General features: G+C 34.7%; 1 protein-coding gene across 5 annotated transcripts in view; it reads left to right on the top strand.

The window, feature by feature from the left end:
• Positions 1 to 18,705, top strand: part of LOC149774139 (E3 ubiquitin-protein ligase TRIM56-like) — an 80,820-nt gene that overhangs the window by 42,908 nt on the left and 19,207 nt on the right. For all 5 annotated transcript variants that reach the window (XR_016417030.1, XM_089945817.1, XM_089945818.1 and 2 more), the window contains 3 exons: positions 3,251 to 3,274; positions 9,693 to 9,716; positions 13,644 to 13,667. Coding sequence is in view for 4 of the 5 variants with exons in the window: in XM_089945817.1 (XP_089801943.1) it covers positions 3,251 to 3,274; positions 9,693 to 9,716; positions 13,644 to 13,667 (72 nt within the window). In the remaining variant the exon portion in view is untranslated. The remainder of the gene's footprint in view (positions 1 to 3,250; positions 3,275 to 9,692; positions 9,717 to 13,643; positions 13,668 to 18,705) is intronic.

The following is an 18,705-nucleotide window of genomic DNA, read 5'->3' as shown; positions in this document are numbered from 1 at the left end:
AGTGTTAAACATGTCTGATTTGCAATGAGTGGATTGTATTAGTTATCATATCTGACTTACGATGAGTGGGTTGCAGCGGTTACCATGTCAGACTTTGGATTTGGATTTTTTAAACTTTGCTTTAACAATTTTCCAGTTATATTGGTACGATGTATGCAGTGTTGCAGTTTATAGTGATGTCTACTACTGGAGCATCATACCACATACATGTAGCCTGATGTCCCACCCTGTCACATTATCCTGACACCATGCCGACCAGTCATAACATTAATCTCTTAATGCTGAACGCCAAGCAAGGCACCTGTTAGTACCATTTTTATAACTCTTTGTTATGACTCGGCTGGGAATCAAACCCTCCCCCATCCGAGGTGGACGCTCTAACCGTTTAAAGGCGAAGAGATTGAAAGAATAAAGGACAAATTGAAACAAATATATGTTTGATAATGAGATGTCTAATATATTTTTTCTAGTAATAATCAGCACCAGGTCGTACTTTTTCATAAACCATTTGGAGTATTGTATTGCGGAAGACTTTGCATCTCCTTGATTTTTGTCTCTTCAGTGTATAGAAAAGACAGAAAATGTGAAATCTAGAGCTTTAAATACGAGAGTACCATATTATAGATTAGATAAAATCACCATTATACTTGAATAATCGTTTCAAGTCATGACGTTCCCATTTGCGAATAAGAGCCTGCGTTTCTACTATTGTTTTGAGCGCAAATAAGCGAATTGTATTGCACTGTGTCAAATATCAGAGTGATCATATCATTTCAGGAACAGAGAGCGAAAACATAAAGAATAAGTATTAATAAATATGTTTGAGTAAATACGTACACATCATGATTTTTTGCATAAACTTATTATATCATTGCTAAAAGATATTCGGAAAATATAACATATTCTACTACGAACCATAACGTTATGAGTATATGTATAATGCAGTGCACCTGTGTTCCTATTTAGGCTCACATGTCTTTATTATATTGTATATACCGTTTGAAGGCGCAACGAGAGCAAGTAAAAGAAAACACAAACTCTAGTATTGGATATTCGGCTTGTGTTCCTTTATTATGACCATATAACCAACAGAGCAATGTACCAGTTATAAGAGACATTGCTGCTCACTGAAAATATGTTTGTATATAGTTTGCATCTAAGTTGTTAGTCAGTGCTTGTGAGTAAGACATCTTAGCTAAACATTTAAAATCATTTTATGGCGGAAAACACTGTGCTTGGGGCATTGCTATTTCTTCAAAATGATGAAACGACAGAAAGTTTGAATTAGGATATTTAAATACGAGACACTTCTCCTCTGTTCAAGCAATGACGTGCATTATATTTACATTTACGAATATGTGAATGCATGTCTGTCCTATATTTAGGGATAAAAGAAATGAAGTTTATATTACGGTTGCTAATGTCACATTAATTATATTCTTTCAGGAAGAATAGGGAGAAAAAACGACAGAGTAATTATTGATATCGAATTTTTTTTCATATTTCTACAGAACACATACAGGAAAGCAATTCTAAACTAATCTAAATGAAACACAAAGTTCAATAAAATTTACTGAATGATATAGTGGGACTCAAAATCATGAGACGTCCTCAACAAATTGCATGGTCGTAGATACATTCATATTCAGATCTGAAGCATACAGCTTCAAAGCACATCAAGCAAAAATTAATATGGTGACAATTGACCTATCTATACATGTTAACTGTCCAAAATATATATATTTGATAGCAAATATGCAAATATGCTAAAACGTATGTAGTGCAGTCTAGCCTACATCGTCCAGTATTCATACTCCACCCCTCTACTATATTTATGGCAAAACCTGTCATTGCTGAAAGTGTGCTTAATGACAAATTGAGGAAAATATGTTAGAGTTTCTGAAAATGTATTAAATATCTCTGCTGACCTATCCGTTATCTTAAGGTTTTCATGGACACTTTTCCTAAATACCTTACGTGAGTGTCATGAAATTTTGCAAACACACTTGTCCATTGAGATAATTAATCATTGATGAGATAATTAATCATTGATGAACATGGTACCTCTCGAACATCCAATATTGCCGTCGCAGTGGCAAAAAGCTTGTGATCGCTATTCCTGCTGATCAAATGGTCGTAAGAACTTGGATTTTTTCCTATATATGTTGTTGAATATATTTAATTTGTATTGCGTACCTGATCTTTGTCTTGATGGTGATTAAACATTGTGAATATCTTTTTGCCATGATTGCAGCTAGTAAACAATATGTTTATTATTATTTGAGTTTAATAGTTAGTGGAATTTTGCATCAGTCACTTTATAGTACGGTTACTCACATTTTAATGCAGGTTAAATAAAAACGATTTTAAATATTGAGTCATATCAGTATTTGGGTATCAGCGTTTACTAATGTGTTAAGATAAATTTTTAAAACTATTATTTATTTAAATTATTAAATGGAAATACAAGGTACTCATCGACATTTTGGACAAAAACACTACCATGGGACAATTAAAATTATTCGATACCACTGTTCAACCAGAAAGTGCAGATTTGAAGATTCGTCATTGTATTTGCCATAGTAACCAGAAAGTTTCATGAGATGATTATAATTATTGAAAATGTTTGCTTGTTTGTGTCTGGACCTATACTTATTCACATTGTGCCAACGGAATTTGAAGTTACGTATTAACCTTGTAGCTCATTATTCCGTATCCCTTTCGGCTAAGGAAAAGACGGAAAAGTTTTAATTTATTAAAAACTGCTTTTGTGGTTACGCATTTCAAATGAATCGCCGAAGTTTATAGTATTATATTCTTTTTGAAATACATGAAAGGAATTTAAGTGCCATAGCTAACCTGTAGCCGTATGTGTGTAAATGTATATTCAGTTTATCAATGTACATATACTGTAACACTATACAATTTATTATACAATCTATAGTTTAAAGGTTGTACCACATGTTGTTAGCGAGACTATCATGCGTTTATACTTTGTGGTTATATTTTAATAACAACATTTTACCTAAACAACTAGATGCAATTTACGGCAGAAACCTTTGCAGCGCGTTGTTCGTTTATCTCAGCATGATACAATAAAAAAGGAAAATTTAAAATTCAGAGACTAAAACACGAGAAAATGCCGACAGTGTTTTTTCTTGTTTATTGCTTATTTATCCGTTCAGGTAATGCATTTGCAAATATGTGCACCATCACCATGTCTAATTTCACATTTATTTTATACTTTCAGGAAGAAAAAGCGAGAAAAGAACGAGTGAGTATTAATATCCGTGATTTTATCCAATGCGTACAAAATTTATGCTTTTTAGCGCTTTAGACGCAACATATAATGACACTATGTCAGGTCACATTGGGCTATCTACCTTTGAAAGTACAATGCATTTATGGTGGAACTTCCATTCAACTATGCATCATCAATAATAAATGTTGTATCGTGTACACTGTAGCAACCTATCTAGGTCAATGCTAATAACAAAATACAATGTTTCCCCTTATTTTTATTTTGCATGGTCAATTTAAGACATAGCAAAGAAAACCTATCCGAGGGAGTAATATGTATGCATTACCTCTGGTGGTCAATCCCATAGCTCAAGGTTTTCATGGATACCTTTCCTAAAGTACTTAGACACATTTATCTGTTGAGCTAAATGATCTCTGATGACCATGGTGCCGCTTGGACATCCAACATAGCCGATGCAGTGGTAAACTATGTTGATGGCTTCTCCTGCTGAACATATGGTCATATTTAATTTATATAGCGTTCCTGATTTTTGCCCCGATTGTGATTAAGTTTTGCCATGATTTTAACTAGTAAACAAGAAGCGTATTCAAATATGAGTTCAAGACTTAGTGGAATTTTCTATCAGAAGTTTTTTTAATCCACAACAATCTATTGTTGCAAAGTATCGGTATAAATACATAAATGGAGGTTAAGTTAAAGAAATTTTAAATGCCTATTCATATATATGTTTGTGAATCAGAATGTACTACTGTGTTCATATACAATTCTAAAATAACTATTTTGTTTAATTATTCATTGCAAAGACAAGATACCAATTGAAGGTTTGGACAAAAATAAAACTATTTTGGCTCTGGTGAGATTTAATTCAACAAGAGCTTGTATTGCAATATTGTGTGCATCAGGACATTCAATAATTGTGGTACGTTAGGAATTTCAAGACACTCTGAATATCATAACATGCAAGACTATTGAAATTGATTAGGGAACATTCTTTATTTTATATTTGTGATAGAGCATTTAGTATTATTTGGGATTTAATTCATACTAATGTAAGTATCTCTTAAATGTTCACTATATAGTATAAAGTGTTTGCTGAACTTTTCATAAATTGTTGCTTTTGCTTCTCTTCTTATGTTCAATAGATAAATAAACGTCTTATAATTTCCTAAATCCACTTAGTTTTAAAGAAATGGCACGTCATTTAGGACTGATATAGGTTTGAAAACAAACAATGTAATAAAGTCAGTAGCTATTCGAAATGATTTTATGTCAAAGACATCATGGTCACAGTTTTTCACTGAAAGAAATGCAGTAGTTGGGTCACCATAACCTCTATATGATTTTATTTTGGAGTAGTATGGACCATTCATTTTGATAAGCTCTATATCATTTATTGCTGATTCTGCCAAGCTTATCCCTATTAAATAATTTAGAGACGCGTAAGATGTTCTGATCTTTTGCAATCAGGTACCATATCTTTAGCTGAGAAATCATTTTGCGAAAGTGTTCTTACTCTGAGTATAGAATGCTGATTTATTCTGCTGTTGAATTCTGCTAACCTAGCAGTCTGTTGCTTATATATAACTTGTTAACTGAATTACTGATTGAGTTTCTTCATCACTTCTACCCAATGCAACATTCGCTGATTCATATATCCCTAAACCTACATGTTGTCCTTGATATTATGACACACTCAAACTAATTCTTCTCATAAATATATCTAAATAAGTTTCAAATTATATAATATCCTCCCCTAAGATTGTTTAAACATAATTTCAGTTGTATATACTGCGACTTCTACAATCTGTGTGATATGGAAGGGATACATGCATTTATTATATGCTCATTTTTTTCTCCGTTAATATTGCATAATCAGAATCGTTCGGTATTTTTCGATATTGCACACCTTCATATTGCACTCACGTGCAGGACACGTGTGCCCAGTAGTGTATTAGGAGCTACGTTGTAAACAAATCATGTACACTCGTGTAGCAGACGCTTTACGTTTTGGTTGATTAAATTTGTTTCTGAATGAAATAAAGCAGATATTTCGTGGATGGCCACATACCAGCTACTTTGCTACATTCCGCGTTTACCTTTTCATACAATGTTTTTTTAATTTTTGCAATAGACGCCAGATTTCATAAAATTGGTGGGTACCTACAAATAAAACGCAAGTTACAAGGCATAATATGTCACCTTTAGCTGTTAATAAGAATGGCAAAAACTATACTTAGAATTTTACAGTTTTACATCCTGAATGTCCTCAAAGTATAAGATACAAAAATGCCAAAATATATTCATTGCAGATCAAAGGGAAAAGTTGTTTCAATTCACATTTGATCACAATATGACTCCAACTTTCAATTTGAAGTAGACCAACACAATATTCTTTCGAAAGTTATGTCTAGCGCGCGATTAAATTCAAACTGATCAGGGTGGAGTTAAGTGCGCATTAATGATGCTGTTGTTGTGTAATGATGAATCTACGCTTGTGTATTTTGTTTGGAATACGGCACATATTCAGTTATTTTGTTTCGTGTAGCGTATTTTTGTTCACATAATTAAGCCTTAGGAAGAATAAACAAATGATCATATAATAAATAGGTTACGGCATTTTGTTGGGAAAATATAAACTCGTTTTGTCGGAAGGATATATTGCACCACCAAGGTCGTGCAATATTTCCATCCAAACAACTTGTTCCTATTTCCCTATACAAATGCATTAACCTATACATGTAAAGAGAGAGAGAGAGAGAGAGAGACAGACAGACAGAGAGAGAGAGAGACAGAGGCACTTACATATGTGGATATACAGAGCGTCCAATATTGAGACATCACTATGCATATATGTATACATTAATGTTTGGTTGGTTTCGGTGTATAGATAGACCGTATATTGTATAGATGAACTGTACTGCATACTCATTAAGAGACGTTCAGGTGCATTCACTTTTGTGATTTTATTAAAACAGCAGACATAAGAAACGTATTTATACAATGAAGTTGTTCTCCTTCGTTTAGTGTCTAAACTTTCAGGACAAATGCAAATTCCTGTGTTGTTTCGATCGAAAATAATGAGACCGTTTCTTCATACGTCTGATAAAATTTTCAAATGGCAATTACCCTGCTGTTATGGGCATGATAACATATAGAAAGCAAAAAGAAAGAAAGAATAAAAGAGCGGTTTAAGAAAAATAATCTTTGTTTTAATACCAATAAGTCATAAAGAAATACTAAGCATAATTTAAGATGGGTATTGAGTTTTTGGTCCATGTTTTCTATTTTGTTATTCCTGTTGACATATTTCACACGTTTCTACATCGGACTAAACTTGCATTTCATGCTAATAGTGGTAAAATCAAACATTTGTAATAAGCTATAAGGAAGGGTGCACACTTATTTGTATTATTCTGGTTGAACTGGTAGTGAAAGGTTCTAGTTTGCTTTTTATTTCCATTTTACTCTAATCGGAGTTCCTCTTTATAACACTGTTTAAATTTAGATGTAGAAAGAAATTGCAATGGGATCCGTAGTGAAAAGAGCGGTGAAAGTGGGCTGACAGCCCACCGTGGACATAGAATTAACATTTCTCGCCAATTTTTACAATGTTGTCTGTTCATTATTTTCTCTTTCTACCATGAATCTCTTATTTTGTTTATTGACTCTCTCATATTAGATAATTATCCAGATGAAATATCACGCGGTTACAATGACAGTCAGTTGCAATGGAAATTGAGAGCCGAAAAATATACTGATTGCATAATACTGTGCGATTTATTACCTTATTTATTCTCATGCAGGAATCCCGGTTGACCGAGTGGTCTAAGCGCTTGTTTTTTACCGATCACCTCTGTCCGAAATATAATGAAATGCCCAATCGATGCTCAACATTACAGATGCAAACAAGTATGTGAGTGGCAAACCAAACTGAAAAGTATCGTTGACGAGTATGCCGTAAAAGTTAAAATAAAATATCGCAGACGAGTATATGTCTATGACATAATTGTGCATTTGGTGTCCGCTGGTTTCGCTGGAACAGGCGTATTGCTATCAACAGTAGCAATGACATCACCAGCAGTTATAACAATTTGTGCTTCAGCTGCAATAGCAATTACTGGTGTTCTTAATACCATAGGGAAAATATATTTACATGTACAAATACAAAATTGCATGAGTATATAATAAAACTGATTACAGCGACGATATCATACTCCAAATTATCATCGTTGATAAAATTAGGCCTTAGCGATGGAATAATATCAGATTCTGAATTGACAGAAATGATTAAGATTTACCACGAGAAACGAGCAGGATTCGCGGACGAAGTATACTATTTCGTCGAGGTCGATCTCGTTTATCTTGAATATCTTCACGATGCTCACAAATGTTATCCATTATACGCTGAATGAATTCTTGCCACTAACGAAATCCTGTCTCGGGAACAGCACGGGAAAATAAAAAATAGGTTCAGTCTGGGAGACTCCAAAGTAAAAAAACATGTGCCCAAACTCATGGATAAAAACAATTACTTTTGCATCATCGTCTACTCGAACAAGCTATCAAACACGGGCTTGTGTTCGTTAAAATTAATCGCACTCTCAAGTCTCAACAATCCCCGTGGATGAAACCTACATCGACGTTAACACGAAACAACATGAAATCTCCACCACATACTTCGGCAAAATTGTCTCCAAACTTACGAGCAGCAGCGTCTTCATAAAAAACATAAAAAGATATTCGACATGGTGAATATCGTCAAACGACGAGACAAACTGTTCGCCAATGAAGCCTACCTGCACACGAAAATCTTCAATAAATATCTCGTCGCCATTGAATCCAGGGAAAAACAATCTCAAACTCGATAAACACATCTACGTCGGAGCGGCCATTGATGATCTCTCCAAAATGGTCATTTACAAGTTTCATTATGATTTTATCAAAAACAATAACCTGCTAATGACCGATACAGAATTTGTAGCAAGACCTGTTCGACCATGAAGAACTTTTCGATCTCAGCGACTATCCCACACATAAACCTTTCTACTGCGACGATAACAAAAAGGTCCTAGGAAAGGTCAAAAACGAAAGCTATGGAACACCCATCCAAACTGTACTTCATAGCCCTTAACGATGGCACCGTCAAAAAATATGTCGTCGGTAAAATCGCTAGCGTCGATCACTACAGACAAGCACACTACAAGGACATATACACTGTTACACCATGAGAACATTCTAGTACATCGACTTCACATCTCTACGCTGCTCATTAACATAACATGCGTGCTCCATTGATGATAAACGATACTCCACCTATGGCATTCATAAATTCGCCATCAAACACACACATGCACACATAAAAAACGATGATCAATATTATATACGCACTGACACTGAAAACACACACTCTCAGGCACAAACAAAACAAACAACTGAGCCAGAAATCCCCACACCCTAGTTGTATATATCAAGGTGGCATCGCTCAATTTTTCACGCAAACAAAAGTGTAAGAACCCCCATTAAACTGATACTGTAGTTTTCTACTCTTAAGAGTGTGAATACGTTCTCAGTCACTTAGTGTACGCAGTGAACTTTACCGACCACCGATAAATCGTACTCGTTTAAAAAATGCATGATATGCTATGTTACTTATTAATTAGTCGGTCCTTACTATTCCAAGCATTATTGAGATGTTGACAGAAAACTTGACCCAGATACATAATGTGACATATCGTGCTTGATATTGGTCAATTATACAAGAAGGGAATGTAGTTAGGTCATTTGTTCCGGAGTCTAGACTTTAAGTTTTTAAATGTGCACACAATCTGGATGATTGATTAACATTAATGTACCACGAGGATATTTTGTTATGTATAAGACAATTGGTTTTTAGTTCCCACGTCATAGCCTCAACAGAAATTGTATATATTTGTAGCTTATGTGCCTGACCAGACTTTATTGTTTGAAAGTAAAGACACAACGTTTAAATTTATGTTAGTTCGTGGTCACACAATGATTAGACGATGTGTTGCAATTTGGTCAAAGATTTCTTAGTCATGCAAGAGCAAATTTGTCGATAGTTTATTTTATTGTACATATTTGTAGCTTATGGGCGTGGCCAGATTGTATTGTTTGAAAGTAGGGACACAACGTTTAAATTAATGTTAGTTCGTGTGCTCAAACATTTCATAGTCATGCAACAACAACTTTGTCGATGGTTTATTTTATTGCCACTCTCCTACGTTCGTACTGATAGTTTTGGGATTTTATAGCGAAATGTAAACTATGCATCATAATTTATATAATGTGGTCGCATCATACACTGGATCATCGTTTGTAAATGTGTGCATGCGTATATACTCCCTCTTTTTAGAGCAAATATTTGGGATATTTCATCTTGACTAATATCAAATTTATTCTATTCTTTCAGGAAGAAAGACAGAAGAAAGAAAGAGTAAGTAAAATTATAGCTGCTTTCAGTAAATAAGTACAAATCATGCATTTACTTACAGTGATTTATAAGATGACAATATTTATGAAAAGTAGCTATTAGCCAAATTGTCCTCATTTTTTTGCCATTACCAAGGAAGGATTATTTTCAAACCCTTGTCTAGTTCATATTTTTTCTATATCGCGCATGTATTGCTTTCGACGGATAAAGAAGTAGCATCGTTTGTTCAATAAATGCGTACAAACGGACATTTTAATACACTAATAAAGTATACGTTTGTCTCACGATGTACCTATAATAATATGACAATGTCCTACCAACTGTCCGTCCTGTATAAGAATTGACTGTCGGGTTCATAATTTTACAAGCAATGAGATGCTAATTAATGGTTTTCTTTTTCTAAATGTATAATGTGGCTAACATTGTCTGTTTTATCCCAAACGCCAAGGTCACAGGAAGGAAAATGTAATCATGAAACTTGTTTCCTGTCAGGAATAAAATTTTAGAAATGCCGGAGACACTTTATTTTCTTATTATATTCAACAAAACATCCCTGAAGCAACGATGAAACCAAACACGATACGACATCTGCACTGTTTTTGTTGCTACGTGACCAATTAAAACATATTGGCCTTTACTAAGGATAAATGAGTTTATCTCTAGCAAAGTAGTTGTGCAGTAACATTATTCCAATGAAACTGTCGAGTTAGTATAAAGCGTTAATACTTTAAACTATACGTAATTAATCTGGGGTATGTTCAATGAGATATTAAAACACACTGTGGCATACACTACTCCAATATTGCAAAATTTGTCTAATTCTGCGTTTCAGTCTGGCAGGCATGCGTGGGTACACATTATTATTTGTCAGAAACAAAAACAAAATGTATTAAATGATCCCATCAATTGTCAAGCGTTCTAATTGTAAAGGCGTTCTACACATCGTTGTGCTAAATAAGAACGTCAGAGCTATCTTGCTAAACACTAGGTCCCCTGTCTGAAACTCGCGGCATCCCAAGTTTGTATTATTACTTTTCCTTTTCTATTTTTATGTGGAAACTTTCTTTTATTACTCCCGCTTGCCAAACAAGAAGTCGCGAGTTCGAAAGTTGTGGCATCTAATTTGATTTTTGTTACTTTTTCATCTTTGAACTTCCTTTTCAACTCGCGCATCCCAATGTTTTATTGCGCTATTTTTTACTTTTTATATTTATATTTAAACGTTCGCAAGAAGTCTCGAGCTCGAAACTCGTGGCATCCCATTTTTTATATTGAAACTATCTTGTATGACTAACGTCTGCCAAAAATGAGGTCGCTAGTTTGAAACTTAAGGCATCCCAATTTTTATTTTGTATTCCTTACTTTTTTATTTTCATGCTGAAACGTTTTTTTGATCTCGCGCATCCCAGTTTTTTATAATTGTTTTTCACTTTTAGTTGTATGGTGATACTGTCTTGTATTACTCCCGGCATATATACGATTTATTCGGAAGAGTACATGGATTGTCCCACTCTGTTATGTTTGGTGTTACTTTGCACACCAGATTCATATGCAATCTCAGCATTCTATCCAAAATGTTGTCACCCTCAAGTATAATTTGTCAGCGGTAGGTACTGTGATTTTCTTAGACAATCCTAGTCGTTACTTACTTTATACCTCATTACGCCGTATGTTAAAAATCGGCAATTTTCAGCGGATACTGTATGCACCACAATCGTAACCTCCGACCCGTCACTGATCTAAACAAATGAAATCACACACTAGTTTTAAAATTTATAGCAAAAAATGATTCCTGATATTTTAACAACTACTGTTTATTGAATAGTTCAATTGTCAAAATTACTTTCCGGCTTTATATACAAAAACAACATTCTAGGTGTGCGATACTGAAAGACAGATTGGACAAATGTATCGAATGCTATATTACCCATTCAAAATCAGATGTGGGTGTAATAAAGAAGAATATCAGAGGAATCCTCGACACTATGAGATAAGTTCAAAAACAAATAAAAGAAAACGGGTCGGGTTGTACCTTCTTTATAATCGACGTTAAGGTATTCACGGAAACATATATTATACGAACAAATGAGAAATTTAAGTATTATTTTAACTGCATATTAGACCGGACAATCAGCAATTTAATATGTATCACTGAATTTCTGGAAATTGTGTCCATTAGATTCTGAATTCACAGAAATGATTAAGATTTACCACGATAAACAAGCAGGATAAGCGGACGACGTATGCTTTTTCGTCGAGGTCGATCTCGTTTATCTTGAACATCTTCACGATGCTCACAACTATTATCCATTCTTCGCTGAATGATTTATTATTACTAACAAAATGCTGTCACGGGAACAGCGCGAGCAAACAAATAAATAAGTTCGGTCTGGGAGACTCCAAAGTGAAATAACATGTATTCAGTCTCATGGATAAAAACAAATGTATTTTGCTTCATCGTCTACTCAAACAAGCTATCAAACACGGGCTCGTGTTCCATAAAATTCATCGCACTCTCAAGTCTCAAAAATCCCTGTGGATGAAACCTAGATCTCCATAAACACGAAACAACGGGCAAACGCCACCACAGACACCGGCAAAAATATCTCCAAACTTACGAGCAGCAGCGTCTTCGTAAAATTAACGGAACACATTCGACATCCGAGAAAATGAAATGGTTAACTGCGTCAAACGACGAGATAAACTGGTCGCCAATGAAGCTGACCTCCACATGAAAATCTTCAATGAAGATCTCATATTCGCCATCAAATCCAGGGAAAAAAATCTCAAACTCGATAAACACATCTACGTTGGAGCGGCCATTGAGGATCTATCCAAAATGGTCATTTACGAGTTTCATTCTGATTTTATCAAAAACAATAATCTGCTAATGACCGATACAGACGTACTCGTGTAGAAAATTCACACCGAAGATTTGTAGCAAGACATGTTCGACCACAAAGAACTTTTTCATCTCAGCGACTATCCCACACATAAACCTTCCAACTGCGACGATAACAAAATGGTCCTAGGAAAGTTCAAAAACGAAAGCAATGGAACACCCATCCAAAATATACTGGATTGCTCTTGACGATGGTACCGTCAATAAAAAGCTAACGGTGTCAAAAAATATGTCGTCGGTAAAATCGCTACCGTCGATCACTACAGACAAGTACACTACAAGGAGATCTACACTGTTACACCATGAGAACATTCCAGTACATCAACTTCAGATCTCTACGCTACACATTAGCAAAGCAGGACGTGCTCCTATGATGATAAACGATACTCCACCTATGGCATTCATACAATCGCCATCGGACACACACATGCAAATAAAACAAGGATGATCAATGTTATATACGCCTGAAAACACACACTCTCAGGCACGTACAAAACAAACAACTGAGCCAGAAACACCGACACCCTAGTTGTATATATCAAGGGGGCATCGCTCAATTTCCACGCAGACAAAAGTGTGCCAGAACCCACATTAAACTGATACTGTAGTTTTCTACAAAAGTGCATGGTATGCTATGCTACTTATTGATTAGTCGGTCCTGACCATTCCAAGCATTATTGAGATGTTGACAGAAAACCTTACCCAGATACATAATCTGACCTATCGTGCTTAGTTCGTGTATACATAATGATTAGACGATGTGTTGCAATTTGCTCAAAGATTTCTTAGTCATAACAACAGCAAATTTGTAGATGGTTTATTTTATTGCCACTTTATTACGTTCGTATTGATAGTTTTAGGATTTTATAGAGAAATGTCAACTATGCATCATCATTTATATAATGTTGTCGTGTCTTACACTTGATTTTCATTTGTGAATATGTGCATGGGTATCTACTCCCTCTTTTGAGAGCAAATATGTGGGATATTTCATCTTGACTAATATCAAATTTATTCTATTTTTTCAGGAAGAGAGAGCGAAAAAAGAAAGAGTAAGTAAAAGTATAGCTGCTTTCAATAAATAAGTAAAAATCATGCATTACTTACAGTTATTATATGATTTCTAAGATGCAAATATTAATGAAAAATAATTATTAGCCTAATTTTCTTCATTTTTTACCATTACCAAGGAAGGATTATTTTAAAACCCTTGTCTAGTTCATATTTTTTCTATACCGCGCATGTATTGCTTTCGACGGAAAAAGAAGTAGCATCGTTTGTTCAATAAATGCGTACAAACGGACACTTTAATGGACTATTACATTATACGTTTGTCTCAAGATGTACCTATACTGATATGACATTGTCCTAACAACTGTCCGTCCTGTTAAATTATTGACTGTCGGGTCCATAATTTTACAAGCAATGAGACGATAATTAATGGCTTTCTCTTTCTAAATGTATAATGTGGCCAACATTGTCTGTTTTATCCCAAACGTCAAGGTCATAAGAAGGAAAATGTAATCATGAAACTTGTTTCCGTGTCCGGAATCAAATTTTAGAAATACCGGAAACTTTATTTTCTTATCATATTCAACAAAACTTCCTTAAAGCAACGATAAAGCTACGCAAGATACGACGCCTGCACTGTTTTTGTTGCTACATAACCAGTTAAGACATATTGGCATTTACTAAGGAGCAGTGAGTTTATCTCTAGCAAAGTAGTTGTGCATTAACAATATTCCAATGAAACTGTCGAGTTAGTACACAGTGTCAATGCTTTAAACTATACGTAATTACTCTGGAGCATGTTCAATGAGATATTAAACACACTGTGACATACACTACTCCAATATTGACTCATTTGTCTCATTCTGCGTTTCAATCTGGCAGGCATGCATGGGTCAAGTTATTATGTGTCAAAAAATAAATAAATAACTGTATTAAATTATCGCAAAAATCGTCAAGCGTTTTACGCATCGTTGTGCTAAATAAGAAGGTCAGCGCTATCTTGTATAAAGACTGCTTGGACAAGTGAAAGGGAGGTAATCTATGAAACTCAAACTGGTTTCCAAAAAGGGTACTCGCCTATATTAACATGTTTAGTCTTCAAACATTGGTCTATAACTAGTTAAGCAGACCTGATTTCAGAATATGTTATTAATAGTTTTGTGTACGTGTCTACCTTTATCGGCATTATACACAATTTATCTTTATAACATAGGAAACAGAACCAAATGCATTATACGTCCTTTAATGTTGAATCTGTCAATTATTCGATTACCATATATATATATATATATATATATATATATATATATATATATATATATATATATATATATATATATATATATATATTAGGAAAGAGAGACAGAGAGATGATAGATGCCATAATTGACAATTTAATATACTGACTGATGGCGATATTGCTAGTTGTGCACATACTGTCAAAAATGTAGTAATTCAAGTTGCGGAGAAACATTTGACAAGATTATGATTGACTAAACTCAAGGTACTGTTTGTATAAATGTAGGCATTCTGAAAAATCGTATGTCATATTCATGCCCCAGAATGTGTGTGGTTATCAATATTAAAACCATGCTGAAAATTTGCAAAACAGATATTTGTACCAGTTATTCGAAATGACCAAACAATATGATGTTCTGCATTCTCTACCAGTAAATGTTGCCCATATCGTGTTTATATTTGAGACTTTACACATTCCTTTAAAAACCTGATAAAATAGACCAGAATGATCGATTATGCATACTTAACATCATGTTGCAAACTATTAAGCAAGATTAAAACGAAATTGAAACCACAATCCTGATCCACTATCTCCATACTATTCACTAAAGGATACTTTATGATCTTCGTTCAACAGCTGCAATATTGTATATAAACATCCGCATTTATCTGTGTATTTGTGTGTCCCGCTTGGCAAACAAGGGGTCGAGAGTTCGAACTTCAAGGCATCCGAATTTTTCTTTTATATTTTATATTTGTTTCTGTTTTAATTTGTATGTGCATACATTCTTTTAAAATCGCACATCCCATTTTGTTGTTTTCTTTTTTTTTTCTTTTAGTTTGATATTGAAACTTTCTTTTCAACTCGCGCTTCCAGTTTTCTTTTTATACACTTATGTTGGAACTTTCTTGTATGACTCCGGTCTGCCAAACAAGAGGTAACGGATTAGAAACTCGCAACATCCTAATCTGGTTATAATTTTTATTTTTCTTAGATTTTAAGGTTGAATCTTTCTTTGAAACTCGCTCATCCGAATTTTTTACTTTTATTTTTTTACTTTTTGTTTTTACGTTGAAACGTTGGAAGAAACTAGGTTCGCCCCCATTATCTACTAAGGTTCTTTTAGATTAAAGTCTGCCAAGCAAAAGGTCGTCAGTTCGAAATTCGCGGTACATCATTTATAATGAATCTTTCTTTATGACTAATGCCGGCCAAACACGAGGTCCTGAGTCTGAAATTCGCGGCATCCCAATTTTGTATCATTTCTTTTCCTTTTTTATTTTTATGTGGAAACTTTCTTTATTACTCCCGCTTGCCAAACAAGAGGTCGCGAGTTCGAAACGTAAGGCATCCCAATGTTTATTTTATATTCCTTACTTTTTTATTTTCATGTTGAAACGTTCTTTTGATCTCGTGCATCCCAGTTTGTTATCATTGTTTTTCACTTTTACGATGTCTTCGGAAGAGTACATGGATTGCCCCACTCTGTTATGTTTGGTGTCACTTTGCACACCAGATTCATATACAATCTCAGCATTCCGTCCAAAATGTTTTCACCATCAAGTATAATATGCCAGCGGTAGGTACTGTGATTTTCCAAGGCAATCCTAGTCGTTACTTACGGTATCCCTCGTAATGGCCGTATGTAAAACAAATTGGCAATTTTCAGCAGATACTGTATGCACCACAATCGCATCATCTGACCCGTCATTGATCTAAAAAATGAAATTACGCACTAGTTTTGAAATTTATAGCAAAAACTGACTCCTGATATTTTAACAATTGATTGTTTATTGAATATTTAAATTGTCAAAAGTAAGACCAGACTTTATGTACAAAGACAAGATTCTAGGTGTGCGATGCTGAAGCATAGATTAGACAGATGTACAGGTCAAATATGGGCACCAATATAGCCATCTTGAAAATCTTGTTATTGCCACTTCTGAATGAAACGTAATACTGCGATAAGGTTTCCACTAGTATGGTTCTTAAGAGGGGCATAGTGTTTTGAAGCGCTCACCTTTACCGATCACTGCCATCTCACCTCTGTCAGAGTGGGTTCGACTCTCAGACTCGGCCAGTGTTGGTATGTGACAAAGCTTGCTAGTAGAAACCCTTGGGTTGGTGGTTCTTAAAGATTTTTTTCCCGTAGTTCTTCCTCCACCAGTTATACTTGCCGCCATGTATAGCCTATCTTTCACTGAGGAATGTCGTTAACCAGACCAACAACAACAACAACAAAAGCTACTTACTTTGTCCTACAAGTAAAGGTTATGTAGCGGGTAATTTTTATATTTGAAATACATACGTAGTACTCAGCACATTAGTTATGTCGTGATAAACGCAATGGTTTTGCTCTTAAAGGTGACGTACAAACATCATGCAGCGGATATATAGCGGTCATGACCCACCCATTTACATTATCCTGACCAGTCCTAACACTAACCACTTAATGCTGAGCGTCTAGCGAGGTAGCTGCTGGTACCATTTTTATAAGTCTTTGGTATGATTTGGCCTGGGTTCGAACCCGCGACCTCCCGCATCCGCATATTTCGGTGGGAAAATTACAACGAATTCTCGTCAGAATCATGCAGTTTTGAATTAGCTATATCAGCCAGTCTATATATATATATATATATATATATATATATATATATATATATATATATATAGAGAGAGAGAGAGAGAGAGAGAGAGAGAGAGAGAGAGAGAGACGATAACGTGCCTGTGTGCACGCGACTATAGTCGAACGTGCCTGCGTGCACGCGACTATAGTCGTACAAGTTATCACGTTGTATATATATATATATATATATATATATATATATATATCAGTTCCGATTATTATCTCGTGTAAGTCTGTGTCACACATGAAGAAAAATGAAACAATCAGCTTTGAGAAAAAATGTTGCAGTTGACGGTGCCAAAAACTTTTAGAGAAGTGTATCCAGATTGATCAGAAAACTCATAGTGTAACATGAACTGTTATAAAAAGTGCAAATTTGTATTTGTCCTTCCTTCTAATATTCAAATATCAACTGAGGATTGTCTTCTCGAATACGTATCAAGTGTGTAATGTTCATTTAAGTAGAATAGCGTCGTCGTTGCATAATTTATAATGTATTCCTTTTCCATGATGACAACAGTAAGGAATCCTGGTCAAGTTGTCTAATCAGATCATGATTTGTTTTTCAAGAATATCCACACCAGCACATCCACAAAACACTTTTTTATCATTATTTTGTGTAAGAAGTAACCATACACTGGGCACTTGTACCAATGCACTGAAAAATCATTTGCCGTCATATGAGCTTGATCAACATTTTTGTTTCCTTTTTTTAAATGATATCGACATAACGGAAATAATCATTTATGATATACTGTAGTGTAACGAGAGGGGTTCTGCAGGCATTTGTGGAATAAAACATTTTTTAAATAAAAAAAATAATCAAATACTGAAGAAAAAGCATTTATTTGGAAAACAGAATGACTGCTAATGTCTACGATAAAATAAGCAGATAAGAATATTTGAAACCGTTACACTATTCCGATATAAAACAATATTCTTCTTGTTTGCCTACTTTCCTGAGCGCACTTTAACGCAACTGTAGTTCGTTTTTCTTCTATCAGTCCACATGACAATTGAGTGATGAGTGACATGATAATAATACGCACAGTTTGAAGGAAAATGCAGCGAAACAAGAATAAAACACAAACTGCAGAGAGGCAGCGCCGATTTGATAATGGGCAGTCTGCCGTTTTTTTTTTTGTCGTTGTAATTAGCAGCGCACTGTACTTGTTGCCCAAAAGCAGAAGTAATTAATCGCTGAAACATTACA

The sequence above is a fragment of the Sinohyriopsis cumingii genome, unplaced genomic scaffold (assembly GCF_028554795.1).
Source record: "Sinohyriopsis cumingii isolate HCF-2022 unplaced genomic scaffold, ASM2855479v2 utg000426l, whole genome shotgun sequence".
Lineage (NCBI taxonomy): Eukaryota > Metazoa > Mollusca > Bivalvia > Unionida > Unionidae > Sinohyriopsis > Sinohyriopsis cumingii.
This window is presented reverse-complemented; position numbering and strand designations above follow the sequence as displayed.